The sequence below is a fragment of the Oncorhynchus mykiss genome, chromosome 11 (genome assembly GCF_057628025.1).
Source record: "Oncorhynchus mykiss isolate SJ-2025 chromosome 11, ASM5762802v1, whole genome shotgun sequence".
In the NCBI taxonomy this organism is placed as follows: Eukaryota; Metazoa; Chordata; class Actinopteri; order Salmoniformes; family Salmonidae; genus Oncorhynchus; species Oncorhynchus mykiss.
In genome coordinates, this window is record NC_143032.1 from 60,254,528 (window position 1) to 60,274,312 (window position 19,785).

The 19,785-nt window shown below is 47.9% G+C and overlaps 1 protein-coding gene across 4 annotated transcripts in view; it reads right to left on the minus strand.

Annotated features, from left to right (window-relative positions):
* The window catches only part of LOC110536049 (putative E3 ubiquitin-protein ligase HECTD4), an 80,108-nt gene that overhangs the window by 25,853 nt on the left and 34,470 nt on the right, over positions 1-19,785 (minus strand). Inside the window, exons 6-39 of one of the 4 annotated variants that reach the window (XM_036935888.2) lie at positions 15,950-16,058; positions 11,903-12,041; positions 11,620-11,790; positions 11,328-11,520; positions 10,948-11,109; positions 10,720-10,833; positions 10,474-10,614; positions 10,081-10,313; positions 9,841-9,983; positions 9,653-9,723; positions 9,417-9,522; positions 9,063-9,183; positions 8,800-8,928; positions 8,311-8,435; positions 7,611-7,764; positions 7,326-7,423; positions 6,972-7,176; positions 6,619-6,843; positions 6,331-6,494; positions 5,909-6,154; positions 5,598-5,790; positions 5,412-5,516; positions 5,236-5,324; positions 4,956-5,122; positions 4,287-4,422; positions 4,017-4,161; positions 3,733-3,899; positions 3,478-3,624; positions 3,128-3,312; positions 2,510-2,663; positions 2,085-2,365; positions 1,812-2,001; positions 1,641-1,722; positions 1,308-1,510 (exon numbers count right to left, since the gene is read on the minus strand). In XM_036935888.2, the coding sequence (XP_036791783.2) occupies positions 1,308-1,510; positions 1,641-1,722; positions 1,812-2,001; positions 2,085-2,365; positions 2,510-2,663; positions 3,128-3,312; positions 3,478-3,624; positions 3,733-3,899; positions 4,017-4,161; positions 4,287-4,422; positions 4,956-5,122; positions 5,236-5,324; positions 5,412-5,516; positions 5,598-5,790; positions 5,909-6,154; positions 6,331-6,494; positions 6,619-6,843; positions 6,972-7,176; positions 7,326-7,423; positions 7,611-7,764; positions 8,311-8,435; positions 8,800-8,928; positions 9,063-9,183; positions 9,417-9,522; positions 9,653-9,723; positions 9,841-9,983; positions 10,081-10,313; positions 10,474-10,614; positions 10,720-10,833; positions 10,948-11,109; positions 11,328-11,520; positions 11,620-11,790; positions 11,903-12,041; positions 15,950-16,058 (5,293 nt within the window). Of the gene's footprint in view, positions 1-1,307; positions 1,511-1,640; positions 1,723-1,811; positions 2,002-2,084; positions 2,366-2,509; positions 2,664-2,901; positions 2,982-3,127; positions 3,313-3,477; positions 3,625-3,732; positions 3,900-4,016; positions 4,162-4,286; positions 4,423-4,955; positions 5,123-5,235; positions 5,325-5,411; positions 5,517-5,597; positions 5,791-5,908; positions 6,155-6,330; positions 6,495-6,618; positions 6,844-6,971; positions 7,177-7,325; positions 7,424-7,610; positions 7,765-8,310; positions 8,436-8,799; positions 8,929-9,062; positions 9,184-9,416; positions 9,523-9,652; positions 9,724-9,840; positions 9,984-10,080; positions 10,314-10,473; positions 10,615-10,719; positions 10,834-10,947; positions 11,110-11,327; positions 11,521-11,619; positions 11,791-11,902; positions 12,042-15,949; positions 16,059-19,785 lie in introns of those variants that run through there. The other 3 variants (XM_036935890.2, XM_036935889.2, XM_090190665.1) reach the window with 3 other exon arrangements.

Consider the following 19,785-nt stretch of genomic DNA (forward strand, 5'->3'; position numbering starts at 1 on the left):
TTAACGGACCTCTGAGACTATCACAGTGCAGGTGCATTTATACGGAGACTTGATTACACACAGGTGGATTGTATTTATCATCATTAGTCATTTAGGTCAACAGTGGATCATTCAGAGATCCTCACTGAACTTCTGGAGAGAGTTTGCTCCACTGAAATTAAAGGGGCTGAATAATTTTGCACGCCCAATTTTTCAGTTTTTGATTTGTTAAAAAAGTTTGAAATATCCAAAAAATGTCGTTCCACTTAATGATTGTGTCCCACTTGTTGTTGATTCTTCACAAAAAAATACAGTTTTATATCTTTATGTTTGAAGCCTGAAATGTGGCAAAAGGTCGCAAAGTTCAAGGGGGCCGAATACTTTTGCAAGGCACTGTACCTGCTGGAGCGTGTGCTACGGGTGGGTGTTGCTATGGTGACCAGTGAGCTGAGATAAGGTGGGGCTTTACCTAGCAAAGACTTATAGATGACCTGGAGCCAGTGGGTTTGGCGACGAATATCTAGTGAGGGCCAGCCAACGAGAGCATACAGGTCGCAGTGGTGGGTAGTATATGGGGCTTAGGTGACAAAACGGATGGTTTTTGTAAATTACATCGCCGAAGTCAAGTATCATATTCTTTTGCTGCCAGTAACTGATTTGACTTATGATTTGTACCTCCACTGAGTATACAAAACATTAGGAAAACCTTCCTAATATTGAGGTGCACCATTCTAAGTGCTAAACATTTTGCTAGAATACGGGTGTCACAGCACAATAAAGCGAGATGTCTCCAGTTGAGGTGTACAGGGCTTTTATATTGGCCATTTGCATCATGCTCCAATAGTAATGTATTCAGGCCCTCTCTTTGGGTTGTTGATAGTTCTCCCTGTTCAAATGAAAAAGCATGCAAGCAAAGGTTCTTTGATTTCTGTAAAAAATAATAATAATAATTTGCCCATTCAGAAAGAGTTCATTGCCATTAGTAGTTAATCATCAGCTGTCAACCTCTCATAACATAAGTACAAACATTATCCTAAGTGGATATTATCATAGTCTTCAGTGAAGATGACATTACAATCAAGTTCTGATAACAGGGTTGGATGCTCTGTAATATCTAGTGGGGTAATAATAAATGAAGCCCAGAGAGGAATGCAGTTATGTGACAGTTTTCTTATGTTCTACTAGTATTACTAGTGGAACAGTGTTATGATAGTTTCTAATCCACTAGTATTACTAGTGGAACAGTGTTATGATAGTTTCTAATCCACTAGTATTACTGTTATGAAAAATGCATAATCTAACGTTTGCACAGCTCGAGGCAGACTGACCTGGCCAGTTCAGAGTTCCTGTCCCGACACACAGCGGTCTGAGCGGTCTTCTTCTTGTCCCCCGTGGTGACTCCTCCAGCAGCCTCCTGTGCCAGAGCCTCCACAGGCGGGCCCACGCTCACTATCAGCCCAGACTGGGCCCACTTATTGGCCTTCCTCAGGGCGGCTGCAGACTCCTCTGTGATTACCTCACAGCTACCACTCTGGTGGGGAGAAGGAGCAGATCAGCCAGGAATAATGGTATGATTAATGAACACGCCTTCACAAGTAAAAATGTTTCTTTCACTTAGTGACAGCCAAATGACATATGAAGCCACATTAAACAGGCCTGACCTTGGTCATGTCTCTGTCCATCTTCACCACTTTCTCCATGTTTGCTCCAGTTCCAAGGCGGAATGGACGGCCCTCTGAACTGCTGCAGGCCACCAGAAAGAAGGTGTCAGAGAAACTTTATGGATGGTTTGGCACACAAAAGGTGTCAGGAGGTATTATGATGAGTCTTACCTGAGCAGTGGCTGGAGCACCTCATGAGAGGACTGGTCCTCCCTCTTGTGGATAAAGATGGACAGTTTGCCATCCACAGCCTCGCTCTCCTCCCCCGCATCCTTATCAGACTTCAGGGTTCCTTTGGGGCTGGAGCGGCTCAGGCTGGTGTCTGGCTCTGAGGAGCTGGGGGACAGCAGGGTCTGGCAGCCTGGTGAGGGACATGGTGTTAGAAAGATCACTAACTGAGACCAGAGATCTCCTGACCAACATGTCGAGACCAAAGGCTCCTACCTGGTACTACGTAGTCAGCCAGCTTGGCCAGCAGCAGGGCAGCAATGCGCGAGGCGGGGTCGGCGGCATCAAGCTGCTCAGCATCCAGGGTGTTGATGGAGTAGCTCCAGGCGGGCAGCGCCACGTTGCCACAGTCCTCCACACTCATCAGGGGCAGGGCAGCACGGCACAGCTGCAGGATGATCAGCACCAGCTTGGGAGACGGCCGTTGGTCCAGCAGCAGGGACAGGAGCTTGGACACACAGGCTGGCTGGCTCAGGATGGCCTTCCCTATGTGGCTCCTGGAGAAGCACCAGACAGTCAGGAATAATTAGAAGACGAAAACCTAACAGTAATTTCTAAAACACAGAACACAAAATAACATTGAGCCCTCATGTTGATAGGAGTTTGTTTAAGGTGTTGTCTTGTTGTCTGGTGGTGTTTACCTGGACAGGTCGTTGAGCAGGCTGAGGACATCTTGCAGGGCGTCGTTCCCTGCTGCCTGGTTCCCACAGCACTCGGTGGCTCTGGCCAGGTGGTTGGTCAGCAGGCTGGATACCTGCCGGGCCAGACCCGAGTGCACCGCATCTGTTGAACCACCTTTAGAAAGGGGTAGAGGGATTTCTGTAGTAGCTAGAATCACCACACTGACTATTATTGTAAATAAACACTGATGTGAGGTTGCATCTTAAAGTCTGATCATCTGTATTCAAAGGTCCTCAAAGATGAAGTCATACTTATGTTTCTGAACATAAGCTATTTTAAATCCACCCATCTTTCCTCTGGTTTCTGAATTAGTGGCCTAATTCAACTTTTGTCAAGCTTGCCTAACTTTTACCTCCAAATATTCTTCTGCATCTTGTCCTCACTTTGATAGTAGACCCTGAAGACATTGAGACCGTCTTTCAAACCTTCCTCTTCAGCTAAAGGCACGGTGCAATATCAATATATTGGAAACTGAAATGTTCTTACATGCTCTGCTTGAGTGCTGAAGTTCTCTTAATTTCTTGGAGTGAGCTACCTGCTTCACAAGTCCCCCACCCTCAAAAAACTATATTGCATACCTTCCACCTTCTCCCACTCAATGCAGCGGTTGGCCAGCACCTGGAAAGCAGCCCAGGCCATGGTGGCCACCTTCTGCTTCTTGGTTTGCTTCTCATTGGAGCTGCAGTCCCTCTGGCCACTCAGGCTGCACAGGCGGTCCATCAGATGTACCAGACCACTGCGCACCAGGCACTGCTCCTCACTCCTACAGGAACACAAGACCAGACGGGTTGGGGTTTGGAGGATGGCAATTATTGGAAGTCAGGCATTTTTGGGTGCCAGGAGAATAAGTTAAGTTGTTTGTTACAAAAGCAGTTACAAAACAGTTTTCCAAGAGTAGCATGAGAAAGATGGAGAATCATTTTCTTGCCTGGTATAGGGGATGGTGCAGAGCATGCCGATACTGTTAGCACAAGCGATGGGGTAGCGGGCACATAGTGACACTACAGACGTCATGGTCTCCCCAAAGGCCTCCTGCACCTGCTCCACCATTCCCCCACAAGTCAGCTCCTCGATCCTGCAGAGGACACACACAGATAGACATACATTTAGAAAACAACATTTTCTTTCAGAATGTTAATTGATGATAGGTTTGTGTGTGAGTGTGTCTGTGTCCATCCCTAACCTGGGCCCTCCCTGCAGCACCATGGTAACAGGGCCCACCAGATGAGTGACCCCGCCCACCCTGACTGCGGCGGTGAGCAGCTCCCTCATGTGAACCAAGGCCTGCTTCCTCGTGCTGCCCCGCCTCCACCGTGTCTGAGCCGCAGACAGGAAACTGCTGCTCGACACCTGGAGGAGGAAGAATTAGGGTAAAATATGAGTAGACTCATCTTCTCTAATCATTTGGCACCAAAAACAATTTCAGTGTGTATGTGCAGTGACTTTGTGGCGGAGGGCTGGACTTACAGACTGGTCGGGCGTGGTCCCAATGAAGGCAAAGAGCTGTCCCAGCAGCACACTGTACGTTGGCTTGTCCCGGCTGTCCTCCATGGCTAGAGACTGCAGCAGTGTGAAGGAGCTACTGCGGTGACTGGTAGGGTGGTGTCGCCTCCTACAGTAGGGGAGGACAACAAAGTGGAGGGGTGAGTACACTCTCCATTCATCGTCAACTTAGTGTAGTTACACTTGTAATCCACTTTCTTGGTGTCTTCAATAACAGTTCAGTGTACAGAAAACCTTTGGCTGCTGTGTGTGAACTCCAGGTCCTGGTTGGCGATCATTTCCAGGTCGGAGGGTGCAGACATGCTGCGCAGGAAGACTGGCTGCTTCACCCCGGGGACCACCGTCTTAGTGTCTGACACAGACTTACAGGCTGCAACAACAAAAAGCCAGTATTGGTTACCTCTATTTCATCATACTACATGCAGGCAGTCAAAGTAAATCAGGGAGGGCTATAGAGGAGCAGGTGTAGGCTAGGGAAGTGTAGTAGGTTGGGGAGGTGCAGTAGCTGGGGAGGTGCAGGTTGGGGAAGTGTAGTAGCTGGGGAGGTGCAGTAGGTTGGGGAGGTGCGGTAGGTTGGGGAGGTGCGGTAGGTTGGGGAGGTGCAGTAGGCTGGGGAGGTGTGGTAGGTTGGGGAGGTGCGGGAGGTTGGGGAGGTGCAGTAGGTTGGAGAGGTGCAGTAGGCTGGGGAGGTGCAGTAGGTTGGGGAGGTGCAGTAGGTTGGGGAGGTGCAGTAGGCTGGGGAGGTGGAGTAGGCTGGGGAGGTGCAGTAGGCTGGGGAGGTGCAGTAGGTTGGGGAGGTGCAGTAGGTTGGGGAGGTGCAGTAGGTTGGGGAGGTGCAGTAGGTTGTGGAGGTTGCAGTAGGCTGGGGAAGTGTAATGTAGGAAGGTGTAAGCTTAGTTGTACCTGGCGTGCCAGCAGGCGTGGTGCTCAGGCTCCTGCAGTGAGGAGCGATGGTGACGTGGAGCAGCAGCTCTGTGCGGTTCATCAGGCTCTTCACCAGGGCTTTGGTTTTGGCCAGCGGCACACCACTCTTCAGGTGGACAGAGTTCACCTCCTGGAAGAACTTCTCCCTGTGGACAAATTCAGATGATCACAAACCAGAAGACAACATGGAGTCTTCGAAAGCAGTGTAGATGTTACCTCATCAGTCAACATCTGTATTGTCACGTCGCTCTTCTCTTACCTCAGTGTGAGGACAACGTTTTCCAAATCACTGCAGTCCAGTGGGACCTCTTTTAGTGAACACAGCAATTCTAGTTCCTTCATTTTGTTCTGGGGAAACAAAAACAAATTATGTGAGTTGAACAGTGAACAATTTTAAGAGAATCTGTGGAGAATTAGAGGTAGAGGGATGTGTACCTCAAAGAAGTGGTAGTCATGGAAGAATGGAGCATTGTTCTCCAGCTTTCCCTGCTGAGCTTCCTCCACCTCGTTCTGCCACTTCTGTTCCAGCTCTGCTACACTCTGTGGGGGGGGCAACAGACAAAGTTATACACACATACACACACTTGGAGAGGGAAAAGCTGAATTGTGCCACTTGTGTACCTGCAGCTGGCGCTCCATGGCGTTGATCTTCTTGAAAGTCTCGGCCATGATCTTACAGAGCAGGTCGTACTCCTCAGCGTGCTCCTCGCGGTACTGGAAGTTGACGAGTGACTGGAGAGCATCCACCAGCGTCAGGTGCTTTATCACACACGACACTATGACCTCCTCCATAACGTCTGGCCTGATCACCTCCCTGACACGGGAAAGTCAGAGAGAAAGGGGGAGAAAAGGATAGACAGTAATGACTGGTTAAAATATAATTAGGATGGCAGTTGTGCAAGCCTGCCGTAGATATCGTCATCCCTTCTCACTTGATGCTGGGACGGAACTGTGGTCGCCCCCTGCCGGACACCTCTCGTAGCCGGCCCATGATTCCTGGAGGCAGGCGGATACGGGGCAGGTCAAAGTAGGCCCCAGGCATGAGGCCCGGGGGAGGGATGAGGACATCAGAGGGGTAGGTGAACTCCTGGTCCTCCTCGATGGTGAGGGGTAAGGGTGAGGGGCTGGGGGTGAGGGCTGGAGAGAGGGCACCATTAGCCTCCACCTGCCATTGGCACCTGAAGGAAACACAAAGCAGAAACACAAAGCAGCCTCTGCTGTGTCACACATGTTATTTTACAAATGTATTCATATACATTGGTTATAGCTGTGTACGACTGTGCTTCTATATTGCAGTGCATTTGTGCTATCTATAGGGTGTGCTCTGTATCATTCTCCATTTATGCTGTGTCACCTTTGGAGCAGCTTGGAGCAGAGCAGGTCATGGCAGGCGTCCTCCTCTCGGGTCACTTCAGGTCCATTGTATAGGATGCGGAGCATGGAGCAGGCTAGTACAGACAGACCTAACGCCAGGTCTGCCAGGAAGGGGAGACCCCCAGAGACATCCTCCGATGACTCCTGGAGTGGGAAAACAAGAGACAGTTCAATGTAACACTGTAACAACGTCTGGGTGTGTATGTCCAACATGGCAGCAACATGCCAGAACTCATGCGGTATTTTACAACTCCACAGCTGTGTGTACCTGGGCTCGGACAGTGCAGGAGAACCCCCACATGGCTTTGTCTGGGGTGTTGTGCTCGCGCCCACTCCTCATCTCAAAGGAGAACGTCACTGTATCCCCCTCCACCTTGACCAGGTCTTTGGGCCAACCTGTCCCTAGGACACTGCGACTGCCATAGCCCAGAGTGTTGCCTCCATACTCAGTCACCTTGCGACTGTTAGTGTTGGGCCCGGCATACATCACCAACTGGAACATCAGAGAGAAAAGATCAAGTAAATACTCTTCCTCATAGAGCTTTGCAATACTAGACATGTTATGCCATAGCTTTACCAGGGAAATATGATGTGGGGTGTAGAGGTGCAGGGATTGGTCACCTTGTCGTAGTCGTACTGTGAGGAGCAGCGGGAGTCGAAGCGCAGGTAGAGGCAGCGTGCTCCTGGAATGTGTACCGTCTCTTTGAACTTATAGTTGTCTCGCACCGGGTGGACCGTCTCCACCGTCTTCCCAGCAGCCCACGGGGCAGGGATCTTCAGGCCTGTTAGGAAGCCTGGCTCCTCCCGCTCATCTAGGATTCTAAAGCTGGAGAAGGACAGACCGTCATCGGCGACAGAGGAATTCGTCAGGGACAGAGGAACAGTCGTCAGGGACAGATACACAAACACACTTGGAAAACCAGGCTTATGGTCCTGATAAACCTGGCCTACACAGAGGACCGTGTGTGCACTTACTTGTCATCAGCAGCAGGCATCTTTTGGCCCAGTGGCCCTCCTACCAATGGAGTGCTGTCAGTGAAGAGAGGAGACTGGGTCTTGAGCAGCAGAGCAGTCTGGGAAATGACCAGGGGAAACGCATATAAAGATATACTCATTCTCCTTCCAAATTATCATCAACCTTCATTTAACAATCACCATATGTCTACACATATTCCACCACAGAAACTAGAGATGACGGCCACAAGTTCTAAACCAGAGAAGAATATCTGCATTGAGGTGAGACTGTTTGAGTGCCCCAACCTGGCTGGTGTAGAGGACTAGCTGCACCAGTTGGGGCATGAGGGCGTCGGCGAGCGCAAGTGTCTGCAGGTTGGGGTGCATCAGAGAGGTGAGCAGAACCGGCAGCAGGTGCCCCAGCATTGTAGCCTTGGTAATCTGCTCCAAGCCCTTCAGCCTGCGGCCCAGGAGGAGAGGAAGAGGGGAGAGGGGGAGGAGGGGAGAGGAAGAGTAGGGACAAGGAGGAGAGAGGAAGAGGAGGAAAGAGAATGAGAGAGAAATGTTAGATGAGAGGTATGTAGAAGAAGAGGCAGACAGAAAGGGAACATGCAGATACACAGGCAACAGGTTGAGGGCTAGGGGTAAGCAGACAACAGGTAAAATGACAGGTAGACAGGCAACAGGTTGAGGGCTATGGGTAAGCAGACAACAGGTAAAATGACAGGTAGACAGGCAACAGGTTGAGGGCTAGGGGTAAGCAGACAACAGGTAAAATGACAGGTACACAGGCAACAGGTTGAGGGCTTAGGGGTAAGCAGACAACAGGTAAAATGACAGGTACACAGGCAACAGGTTGAGGGCTAGGGGTAAGCAGACAACAGGTAAAATGACAGGTACACAGGCAACAGGTTGAGGGCTAGGGGTAAGCAGACAACAGGTAAAATGACGGGTATACAGGCAACAGGTAGACAGGTAAAGCAGAGAGGGGAGTGGTGATGGTCACCTGGTCTCTCGGTCGGTGATGTCACTGTTGATGAGGGCAGTGGTCACCTGCTGCAGGCTCTCCAGCACCTCGTCACACCCCACCAGGATCTTGGTGGCCAGCGACAGGATACTGGTCTGCAGCTCCTGGAAACAACACACAGAAAAGGCAATGCTTCCGTAACAGTGCCTACTTGCTTACAACAGGAAAAACAACTACATGAATTCCCAAAAAATGTACAGTCGCAGCTATACTATGTGCCTGTGGGTAAGAAAACAAACACCTATAGATAAAAGCACTAAGAAAAAAGGGCTTACTGTTGAATATGCTAAATGGGGTGGCTATGCTGTGTCATGATTGAACATTTCCTTGCTCCATTGCTGCAGCAATTGAGGCCGCTCAGAGAGAGAGAGAGAGGGAGAGCGAGAGAGAGAGGAAGAGAAGAGAGGGGCGGACATATGGACTCCACATGGACAGACAGCAGTAGGGGTATTTAAAGGGGGTGTTTACCTGTACCTTCATTGTTTCCCCTTGTAGGGAGTTGTCACTGTCGTCGTTGTCGTCGGGGCGGATCAGAACAGTGTTGCTAAGCAGGTGGTTCTGAATGGCCATGAGGTAGCGCAGGCTTGATGAGGCCACCTGGTAGAAGGGGAGGAGGGAAGTCAGTATGCAAGAGGTAACACACAATCTACTGCTGATTAGACAACAGACGGTCTGACCAGACAAAGCCCAGTTGATCCTCGGTGTAGTTGAGCAGTGACAGAGACACATACTGGCACAGTGGAGAGAAGCTTCTGGAAGTCATCCCTGGTGACAGTCTGACATTTGGTGATAAGACGGCAGGATTCACGGACAACGGTCTTCAGGATGCTGTGCAGGAGTTCATCACTGAGTCTGATGGGGAAACACAGGAGAGAGATGCTCAGACTGATTCAGCTGAACAACCCTCTAATACAGAGACAGTGTCATATTGCATTATTATTAATGGGATAGAACATTTTATGGCATCAGGTTACTCAGTGAAACCCTTTAGCTCTGGTTAGGGGAGGAATTGAGAGTTATTTTTCAAGCAGGAATGCATGAAATTGCAAAGTGTTGAGCAAATCTCTGCAATAGCTGTGCTCTACCTGTAGTGGTCATCTTCGTCACTCCCAAATCGATTTTTCTGCAGCTGGTCAGCCAGGTTGGTGAGGATGACATCACGGAGCTGGGACAGACCACTGTTCCTCTCCCCTAAAGATCACACAGATACACACAGACCACATTCAGCGATTCCATTGTACCAGATACAAGCCCTATACGAAGATGATTAGAATGTGTTAAGAGTGTGCATAAAACCCAATGAGTAGGTTGCAACTATCACCTTCTGTCAGGACCAGCTTCAGCAGGTTGTTGAGTTCAGACTCCCCCTGATACAAAGTATTCAAACCCGAGCTACAGAGAGGGAGAGATAATCGAGACAGTAGATGCCAATCAATAGTTGTCTCAAAGTCCAGGTCTTTATGTGTGTCCTGTGTTTATGGTTATGGATTTGTGCTGTACTGTGTTTACCTGATAGCCAGGCACACTTCTGCCTGGATCTCTGGTCCGATCTGATCCACCGGTGCCATGAGCAGCTGCCACAGGAGCAGACCTGAACGCCGCACGCTCTCCCTGTTCTGCTCCGACTGAGGGTTGAAGAACCTGAACACCACCTGAACGGCAAACACCAATGTGTAAATATGAGTGATTTAGACGTCAGTTGGACAGGTAGCATCACAGCAGCAGGCTGGATCTCCAGCTCCACCGTACCTGGAACACCACCAGGATGCAGCGGATGATGCAGCTGTCCCCATTCACCATGGCTTTCTCCATGATGTCACAGATGCTGCTGAAGTGGCGAGCATCGATGGGGTGCTGCTTGCCAAGGAGGGTGCCCAGGGGCAGGCTGCTGCTGGCTGCCAGCAGGTTGAGCTGGTGGATGCACATAGCGCCCACATGGTGAAGCAGCTGGTTGATCACCTCACCGGTGGCCACGGTCTCCTCTGCAGCAGGGAGAGAGAGGAAGGGAGGGTAGTAACTATTAACTGCCTGATCTCACGTGAATGAAGAAGCTGGTTCAGACACTATTTAGCCTATGATTCTGCAGCACATCACTTGAGGTCAGCGTCTATTGACAAACAGGATTAGGGCTGTTTTGGTTACCTTTGGGTTCTTTGATGACATTGCTGACGCCAAGCCTATGGCACATGTGATGGAAGGCCTGGTTGCCAGGGTTACACCACTGGTCCATGTAGTCACTGGAGCAGGTCCAGATCAAGTTGTTGAGGGCGTCATAGCAGGCTCCTACAGCACATAGGAAAGGGTGCAGGGGTTACAACACAAATAAGTGCTGCACTTTATACATTTCAGCTCACACAGAAAAAAACGAATTCCTGAACAGGAGCTTACCTAGCCCTGCCACCTGGGCACCCCTGCCCAGAGAACTGCCAGGGGCATCAATGAGGTCTGCCCGGCTGCTGAACTGACCATCAGCTAGGTTGAACACCAGACTGGAGGAGAGGACTGATCAGAGAAAGAGAGGAAAGCAGTCAACAAACATGCCACTGACAGTAGAAAGAAAAGAGACTGAAAAACACAACAGAGATTCCCAGTGAAGATGAACATGTCTGCTCTTACTTTTCAGGGAGGACAGACCGCTGGTGCCTCCAAACAGGGAGCGTGTGGTAGAACTGCCAGACACGCCGGGCGGAGACGCCAGCATCACCAGAGAGGTCCCACACACATACATGGGCGTCTTCCTCAGAGTCTTCAGAGGGAGGCCACAGCTAGTGTTCACTGCTGTGGAAGAGGAGCAAAGACATGCTTCACAACACACAACATAACTATACAGGACTAAGGGACGTGAAGTGTGAATTGCACAATGTGATGAGGATAATGGATTCAATCATAATTTTCACTGCCTGGTTATTTCACATTTAATTGAGTGTGAAACAATGTGTACAGTATATATATCTAAATAGTGTGAGTGTATTATGACTATTGAGTGTGAGTATTACCGGACTGCTCCTCCTTGACAGTGTTGGAGATGGCAGAGCCAGTGAGAGCGGCCAGCGTGGCGGAGTGGGAGGCGCGGAAGCGCGACATGCGGCTCAGCAGCAGCTCGTTTAGACACTTGGAAGACTCGCCCTCCTTCCGTGTCAGGATCACCCTCTCCTGCAGGACGTCTGCCACACACAACCCTGTCTCCGTCTGCACCGGGAGGAGGAGGAACAGAGGGGTGAGAGAGGGGAACGAGGGAAGAGCTTTGCTAAGCATTGTTGAGAGGTTAGATGAAGCATGCTCACTTACCGACAGCTGAAAGACATCCATGAAGATGGAGTGGCCTTTCTGGGTCTTCTCGTTAAGGCTGGCGGGAGACCACACCCAGTACAGGTAGGTTCCATCTGAGCACAGGTGCAGCGTGGTCACGCTGCTGCCCACAGGGAAGTGGTGGGCTGGCATTGACACGATCTGGCACGCCTGAGACGGGTAGAAAGAGCACAGTCAGTCTTTTAGTGGAGATACACTACTGTGTAATTTGGTCATCATAAGTGACGTCATGAAGCCTGTCACTAGATGCCAGCTGGCGTACCTGAAGGGTGAAGGGGTCGATGACGTGGCACAGCTGATGGGGCTTGAAATCAAAGGAGGCGGGGCGGTGGAGAAGGCAGCCGCTGCTGAACACTACCCAGCCCGCCTCAAACTCCTCATTCCGACAGTACACAAACCCCCTGCACAAACACAAAACCAGGCTCTCCATTTCCTTTGACATTTTGCTCAGAAAGTGAAATCAGAGGGGGATTTCCAGTAGGGCAGAAGAAGGGAACAGGAGGTATCCCTGTGGCAAGGGTATTTTATTGTGGCACTCTCACTTTTTGGGAGGGTAGATATTGCAGATAGATTGTGGCATCCATCAATGTAATTGTCTGCATAATTTCCAATCCCCCCCCCCATACATTTGTTTGTGTGTGTGTGTGTATATACACATTTACACACACATACAGTACCAGTCAAAAGTTCGGGCTCACCTACTCATTCAAGGTTTTTTCTTTATTTGAACTATTGTCTACATTGTAGAATAATAGTGAAGACATAGTGAAGACATCAAAACTATGAAATAACACATAGTATTCATAGTAACACATAGTAACTACATGGAATCATGTAGTATCCAAAAAAAAGTGTTGAACAAATACAAATATATTTTATATTTTCGAGATTCTTCAAAGTAGCCACCCTTTGATGACAGTTATGCATTCTCTCAACCAGATTCATGAGATAGTCACCTGGAATGCATTTCAATTAACAGGGGTGCCTTGTTAAAAGTTCATTTGTGGAATTTCTCTCCTTCCTAATGCATTTGAGCCAATCAGTTGTGTTGTGACAAGATAGGGGTGGTATACAGAAGATTATTTTGGTAAACGACCAAGTCCATATTATGGAAAGGACAGCTCAAATAAGCAAAGAGAAACGACAGTCCATCATCACATGAAGGTCAGTCAATGTGGAAAATTTCAAGAACTTTTAAAGTTTCTTCAAGTGCAGTCGCAAAAACCATCAAGCGCTATGATGAAACTGGCTCTCATGAGGACCACCACAGGAAAGGAAGACCCAGAGTTAACTCTGTGCAGAGGATAAGTTTTTGATTTTTTGTTCTATCTGCCATGTCTTTGTGAGATGCAGAGTAGGTGAACGAATGATCTCCGCATGTATGATTCCCACCGTGAAGTATGGAGGAGGAGGGTGATCCTGCTTTGCTGCCTGTTATTTATTTAGAATTCAAGGCACACTAAGCCTCCCGGGTGGCGCAGTGGTTAAAGGCGCTGTACTGCAGCGCTAGCTGTGCCATCAGAGTCCCTGGGTTCGCGCCCTGGCTATGTCGTAACCGGCCGCGACCGGGAGATCCGTGGGGCGACGCACAATTGGCCTAGCGTCGTCCGGGTCGGTAGGGATCTCCTTGTCTCATCACGCACCAGCTGGTGCAGCTGGCTTCCGGGTTGGATGCGCGCTGTGTTAAGAAGCAGTACGGCTGGTTGGGTTGTGTATCGGAGGACGCATGACATTCAGCCTTCGTCTCTCCCGAGCCCGTACGGGGGTTGTAGCAATGATAGTAGCTACTACAACAATTGGATACCACGAAATTGGGGAGAAAAAGGGGTAAAATTCAAAAAATAAATACAAATAAAAAAAAATAAAAAATTCAAGGCACACTTAACCAGCATGCATTCTGCAGCAATATGTCTTCCCATCTGTTTTGCACTTAGTTTGACTATCATTTGTTTTTCAACAAGACGATGACCCAAAACACACTTCCAGGCTGTGTAAGGGCAATTTGACCAAGAAGGATAGTGATGGAGTGCTGCATCAGATGACCTGGCCTCCACAATCATCTGACCTCAACCCAATTGAGATGGTTTGCGATGAGTTGGACGCAGAGTTAAGGAAAAGCAGCCAACAAGTGCTCAGCATATGTGGGTACTCCTTCAAGACTGTTGGAAAAGCATTCCAGGTAAAGCTGGTTGAGAGAATGCCAAGTGTGCAAAGCTGTCATCAAAGCAAAGTGTAGCTACTTTGAAGAATCTCAAATATAAATTATATTTTGATTTGTTTAACACTTCGTTGATTACTATATGATTCCATGTGTTATTTCATAGTTTTGATTCCCTATTATTCAACAATGTAGAACATTTTAAAAATAAAGAAAAACCCTTGAATGAGTAGGTGTGTCCAAACTTTTGACTGGTTGTGTGTGTGTGTGTGTGTGTGTGTGTGTGTGTGTGTGTGTGTGTGTGTGTGTGTGTGTGTGTGTGTGTGTGTATACACACACATACACTAATGGACAACAACTCTTAGGCTTCTACTTCCAGCATATACAGTGCCTTGCGAAAGTATTCGGCCCCCTTGAACTTTGCGACCTTTTGCCACATTTCAGGCTTCAAACATAAAGATATAAAACTGTATTTTTTTTGTGAAGAATCAACAAGTGGGACACAATCATGAAGTGGAACGACATTTATTGGATATTTCAAACTTTTATAACAAATCAAAAACTGAAAAATTGGGCGTGCAAAATTATTCAGCCCCTTTACTTTCAGTGCAGCAAACTCTCTCCAGAAGTTCAGTGAGGATCTCTGAATGATCCAATGTTGACCTAAATGACTAATGATGATAAATACAATCCACCTGTGTGCAATCTAGTCTCCGTATAAATGCACCTGCACTGTGATAGTCTCAGAGGTCCGTTAAAAGCGCAGAGAGCATCATGAAGAACAAGGAACACACCAGGCAGGTCCGAGATACTGTTGTGAAGAAGTTTAAAGCCGGATTTGGATACAAAAAGATTTCCCAAGCTTTAAACATCCCAAGGAGCACTGTGCAAGCGATAATATTGAAATGAAAGGAGTATCAGACCACTGCAAATCTACCAAGACCTGGCCGTCCCTCTAAACTTTCAGCTCATACAAGGAGAAGACTGATCAGAGATGCAGCCAAGAGGCCCATGATCACTCTGGATGAACTGCAGAGATCTACAGCTGAGGTGGGAGACTGTCCATAGGACAACAATCAGTCGTATATTGCACAAATCTGGCCTTTATGGAAGAGTGGCAAGAAGAAAGCCATTTTTTAAAGATATCCATAAAAAGTGTCTTTTAAAGTTTGCCACAAGCCACCTGGGAGACACACCAAACATGTGGAAGAAGGTGCTCTGGTCAGATGAAACCAAAATTGAACTTTTTGGCAACAATGCAAAACGTTATGTTTGGCGTAAAAGCAACACAGCTCATCACCCTGAACACACCATCCCCACTGTCAAACATGGTGGTGGCAGCATCATGGTTTGGGCCTGCTTTTCTTCAGCAGGGACAGGGAAGATGGTTAAAATTGATGGGAAGATGGATGGAGCCAAATACAGGACCATTCTGGAAGAAAACCTGATGGAGTCTGCAAAAGACCTGAGACTGGGACGGAGATTTGTCTTCCAACAAGACAATGATCCAAAACATAAAGCAAAATCTACAATGGAATGGTTCAAAAATAAACATATCCAGGTGTTAGAATGGCCAAGTCAAAGTCCAGACCTGAATCCAATCGAGAATCTGTGGAAAGAACTGAAAACTGCTGTTCACAAATGCTCTCCATCCAACCTCACTGAGCTCGAGCTGTTTTGCAAGGAGGAATGGGAAAAAATGTCAGTCTCTCGATGTGCAAAACTGATAGAGACATAGCCCAAGCGACTTACAGCTGTAATCACAGCAAAAGGTGGCGCTACAAAGTATTAACTTAAGGGGGCTGAATAATTTTGCACGCCCAATTTTTCAGTTTTTGATTTGTTATAAAAGTTTGAAATATCCAATAAATGTCGTTCCACTTCATGATTGTGTCCCACTTGTTGTTGATTCTTCACAAAAAAATACAGTTTTATATCTTTATGTTTGAAGCCTGAAATGTGGCAAAAGGTCGCAAAGTTCAAGGGGGTCGAATACTTTCGCAAGGCACTGTACATACATTTTCCTCTCACTCTCTCTCTCTGCATTAACTATCTATCTGCATTATCATTCCATCTACATTTTCTCTCTGCGTTATCGCTCCCTCTGCATTATCACTCCCTCTGCATATGAAAGCAGGGGTGCCATGTTACCTCAGTGTCCCGTGCAAACCGGAGCCCAGCTTGCTGATTCCTCTCCCAAAGGAGTTAGTGGTGTAGAGATAGAGCCCGTCTGTGGCCAGACAGCGCCCCAGGTCTGTGTCTGCAACAGCAGGGAGGGAGGAAGAGATGGAGTGAGAAACAGCAGAAGAGGGAGAAAAACAGAAGGAGGGGTAAAGAAACAGGGAAGGAGGGGAAAGAGGGAGGACAGTATAGAGAGCACGGGACAACAACAGTGAAAGGGGTGAGGCAACAAGACGATGTCCATCCGTTTGCTTTCTCACATCTTCCCGCCAGTGTGAGGAACCATGGTGCAGGCAGTACTGCAAGAGCCCTGCAAAATGACCTCCAGCAGGCCACAAATGTGCATGTGTCTGCTCAAACGGTCAGAAACAAACTCCATGAGGGTGGTATGAGGGCCCGACGTCCACAGGTGGGGGTTGAGCTTACAGCCCAACACCGTGCAGGACGCTTGGCATTTGCCAGAGAACACCAAGATTGGCAAATTTGCCACTGGCGCCCTGTGCTCTTCACAGATGAAAGCAGGTTCACACTGAGCACATGTGACAGACGTGACAGAGTCTGGAGACTCCGTGGAGAATGTTCTGCTGCCTGCAACATCCTCCAGCATGACCGGTTTGGCAGTGGATCAGTCATGGTGTGGGGTGGCATTTCCTCCATGTGCTCGCCAGAGGTAGCCTGACTGCCATTAGGTACCGAGATGAGATCCTCAGACCCCTTGTGAGACCAAATGCTGGTGCGGTTGGCCCTGGGTTCCTCCTAATGCAAGACAATGGCTAGACCTCATGTGGCTGGAGTGTGTCAGCAGTTCCTGCAAGAGGAAGGCATTGATGCTATGGACTGGCCCGCATGTTCCCCAGACCTGAATCCAATTGAGCACATCTGGGACATCATGTCTCGCTCCATCCACCAACGCCACGTTGCACCACAGACTGTCCAGGAGTTGGCGGATGCTTTAGTCCAGGTCTGGGAGGAGATCCCTCAGGAGACCATCCACCACCTCATCAGGAGCATGCCCAGGCATTGTAGGGAGGTCATACAGGCACGTGGAGGCCACACACACTACTGAGCCTCATTTTGACTTGTTTTAAGGACATTACATCAAAGTTGGATCAGCCTGTAGTGGTTTTCCACTTTAATTTTGAGTGTGACTCCAAATCCAGACCTCCATGGGTTGATACATTTGATTTCCATTGATCATTTTTGTGTGATTTTGTTGTCAGCACATTCAACTATGTATAGAAAAAAGTATTTAATAAGAATATTTCATTCATTCAGATCTAGGATGTGTTATTTTAGTGTTCCCTTTATTTTTTTGAGCAGTGTTTATGTCACAAATAAAAGCCTTGGGTGGCGAGTTGATACAATTCCAAGTCTGGAAGGTTAAAACCACTCTCAGACTTAGGAAAATGTAAAACGTAAATTTTTATTCTAGGAGTTTCATTTACCTATATAAACACTTATGACCAAGAATCCTTTTTTAAAGAATGTCTTCGGTGGGATAATTGGTATTATCCAAAATAAATCAAAAAAACTTTGGGAGATATGCCCTTCTAAAAATGTTTATTCTACCTGTAAGATTTAAGGGAAAATTGTTCTATTTAAATAAATCTGTTGTTTTCATATTGTTGAATAATTGGATAAAGTTATCTTCATATATTTGTTCATATATTTGTCCCTTAATAAGCATCTTAAGTACTGTATATGCCATTTAGCAGACACTTTTATCCAAAGTGACCTACAGTCATGCATGCAGACATTTTATGTACAGAAGGGTTAATTAAGTCCCACAGCCAGCCAGTTCTAATACATTCTCTTGCTGCCATGTCTATGCCTCTCAACTGGCCTCCTATAGGGGGAGCTGTTGAGGTCCTATAGCCTTACAGAGCTCTCCAAGGTCAGCCCATCGAGTGGAGGAAACAAGTCATCCCACTCTCTTCCTCTTTCTCCCCTTAACTTCAGCTAGTCACCACCCTGCCCTATAACCAACACATGATGCCATCCTCAGCAGCCTCAGCCAATGAGACAGAATGAAATCAGCATGATGACTCCATGTCTCCCTCTCTGGCTAAATGTTGGAGTTCTAACTGGCTGCAGACAAAGGACCAAATATAAAAGATCTAAAGAGGTGAACAGATAAATCATAATAAGAGGCAGCGAGGATTTTGAGGGCCAGCAGAATCACCCCACTCCAACAAGACTTGTCAATTAAAACACAAAATAAACATGTCTAGGCTTATTCACTACCTGTATCCACAAAAAAGGAAACACACCTAACTGCACATACAGAACACTCCCATACAAATTATTCTATAATGGTACTGTGAGAAAGAATACTCTGACAGCACAAAAATGACCCATAGTTCAATAGACCGGAATATATTTTGAGCTTTCAAAAAAAGCAAGTCGCAATTCAACGGCTCAAACAAGAGACGTATGTGGCAGGGTCTACAGTCAATCACAGATTACAAAAAGAAAATCAGTACCGTCGCAGACATCGACGTCTTGCTCCCAGACAAATTAAACAACTTCTTTGCTCGCTTTGAGGACAATACAGTGCCACTGACACGGCCCGCTACCAAAGCCTGCGGGCTCTTCTCCGTGGCCAACGTGAGTAAAACATTTAAACGTGTTAACCCTCGCAAGACTGCAGGCCCAGACGGCATCCCTAGCCGCGTCCTCAGAGCATGCGCAGACCAGCTGGCTGGTGTGTTTACGGACATATTCAATCAATCCCTATCCCAGTCTGCTGTCCCCACATGCTTCAAGAGGGCCACCATTGTTCCTGTACCAAAGAAAGCCAAGGTAACCAAACTATCGCCCCGTTGCACTCACTTCCGTCATCATGAAGTGCTTTGAGAGACTAGTCAAGGATAATATCACCTCCACCCTACCTGATACCCTAGACCCACTCCAATTTGCTTACCACCCCAACAGGTCCACTGATGATGCAATCGCCATCACACTGTCCTATCCCATCTGGACAAGAGGAATACCTATGTAAGAATGCTGTTCATTGACAATATCTCAGCATTCAACAGCATAGTACCCTCCAAGCTCATCATTAAGCTCTCCTGTACTCCCTGTTCACCCATGAATGCGAGGCCATGCACACCTCCAACTCAATCATCAAGTTTGCAGACGACACAACAGTGGTAGGCCTTTTTACCAACAACGACGAGGCGGCCTACAGGGAGGAGGTGAGGGCCCTCGGAGTGTTGTGTCAGGAGAATAACCTCTCACTCAACGTCAACAAAACAAAATAAATGATCGTGGACCCCGCCATCCACATCGACGGGACAGTAGTGGAGAGGTGGAAAGTTTTAAGTTCCTTCTGCGTACACATCACGGACAAACTGAAATGGTTCACCCATACAGACAGCATGGTGAAGAAGGCGCAACAGCGCCTCTTCAACCTCAGGACGCTGAAGAAATTTGTCTCGTCATCTAAAACACTCAAGCTTCTACAGATGCACAATCGAGAGCATCCTGTCGGGCTGTATCACTGCCTGGTACGGCAACTGGTCTGCACAACGCATCACCGGGGGCAAACTACCTGCCCTCCAGGACAACTACAGCACCCGATGTCACAGGAAGGCCATAAAGATCATCAAGGACAACAACCACCTGAGCCATCAAAGCTGGGACCGAGAGGCTGAAAAACAGCTTTTATCTCAAGGCCATCAGACTGTTAAAACAGCCATCACTAACATAGAGAGGCTGCTGCCAACATACAGACTCAAATCTCTGGCCATCAAAATAAATGGACTTAATAAAGGTATCAGTTTACATATTCTACATTACTCATC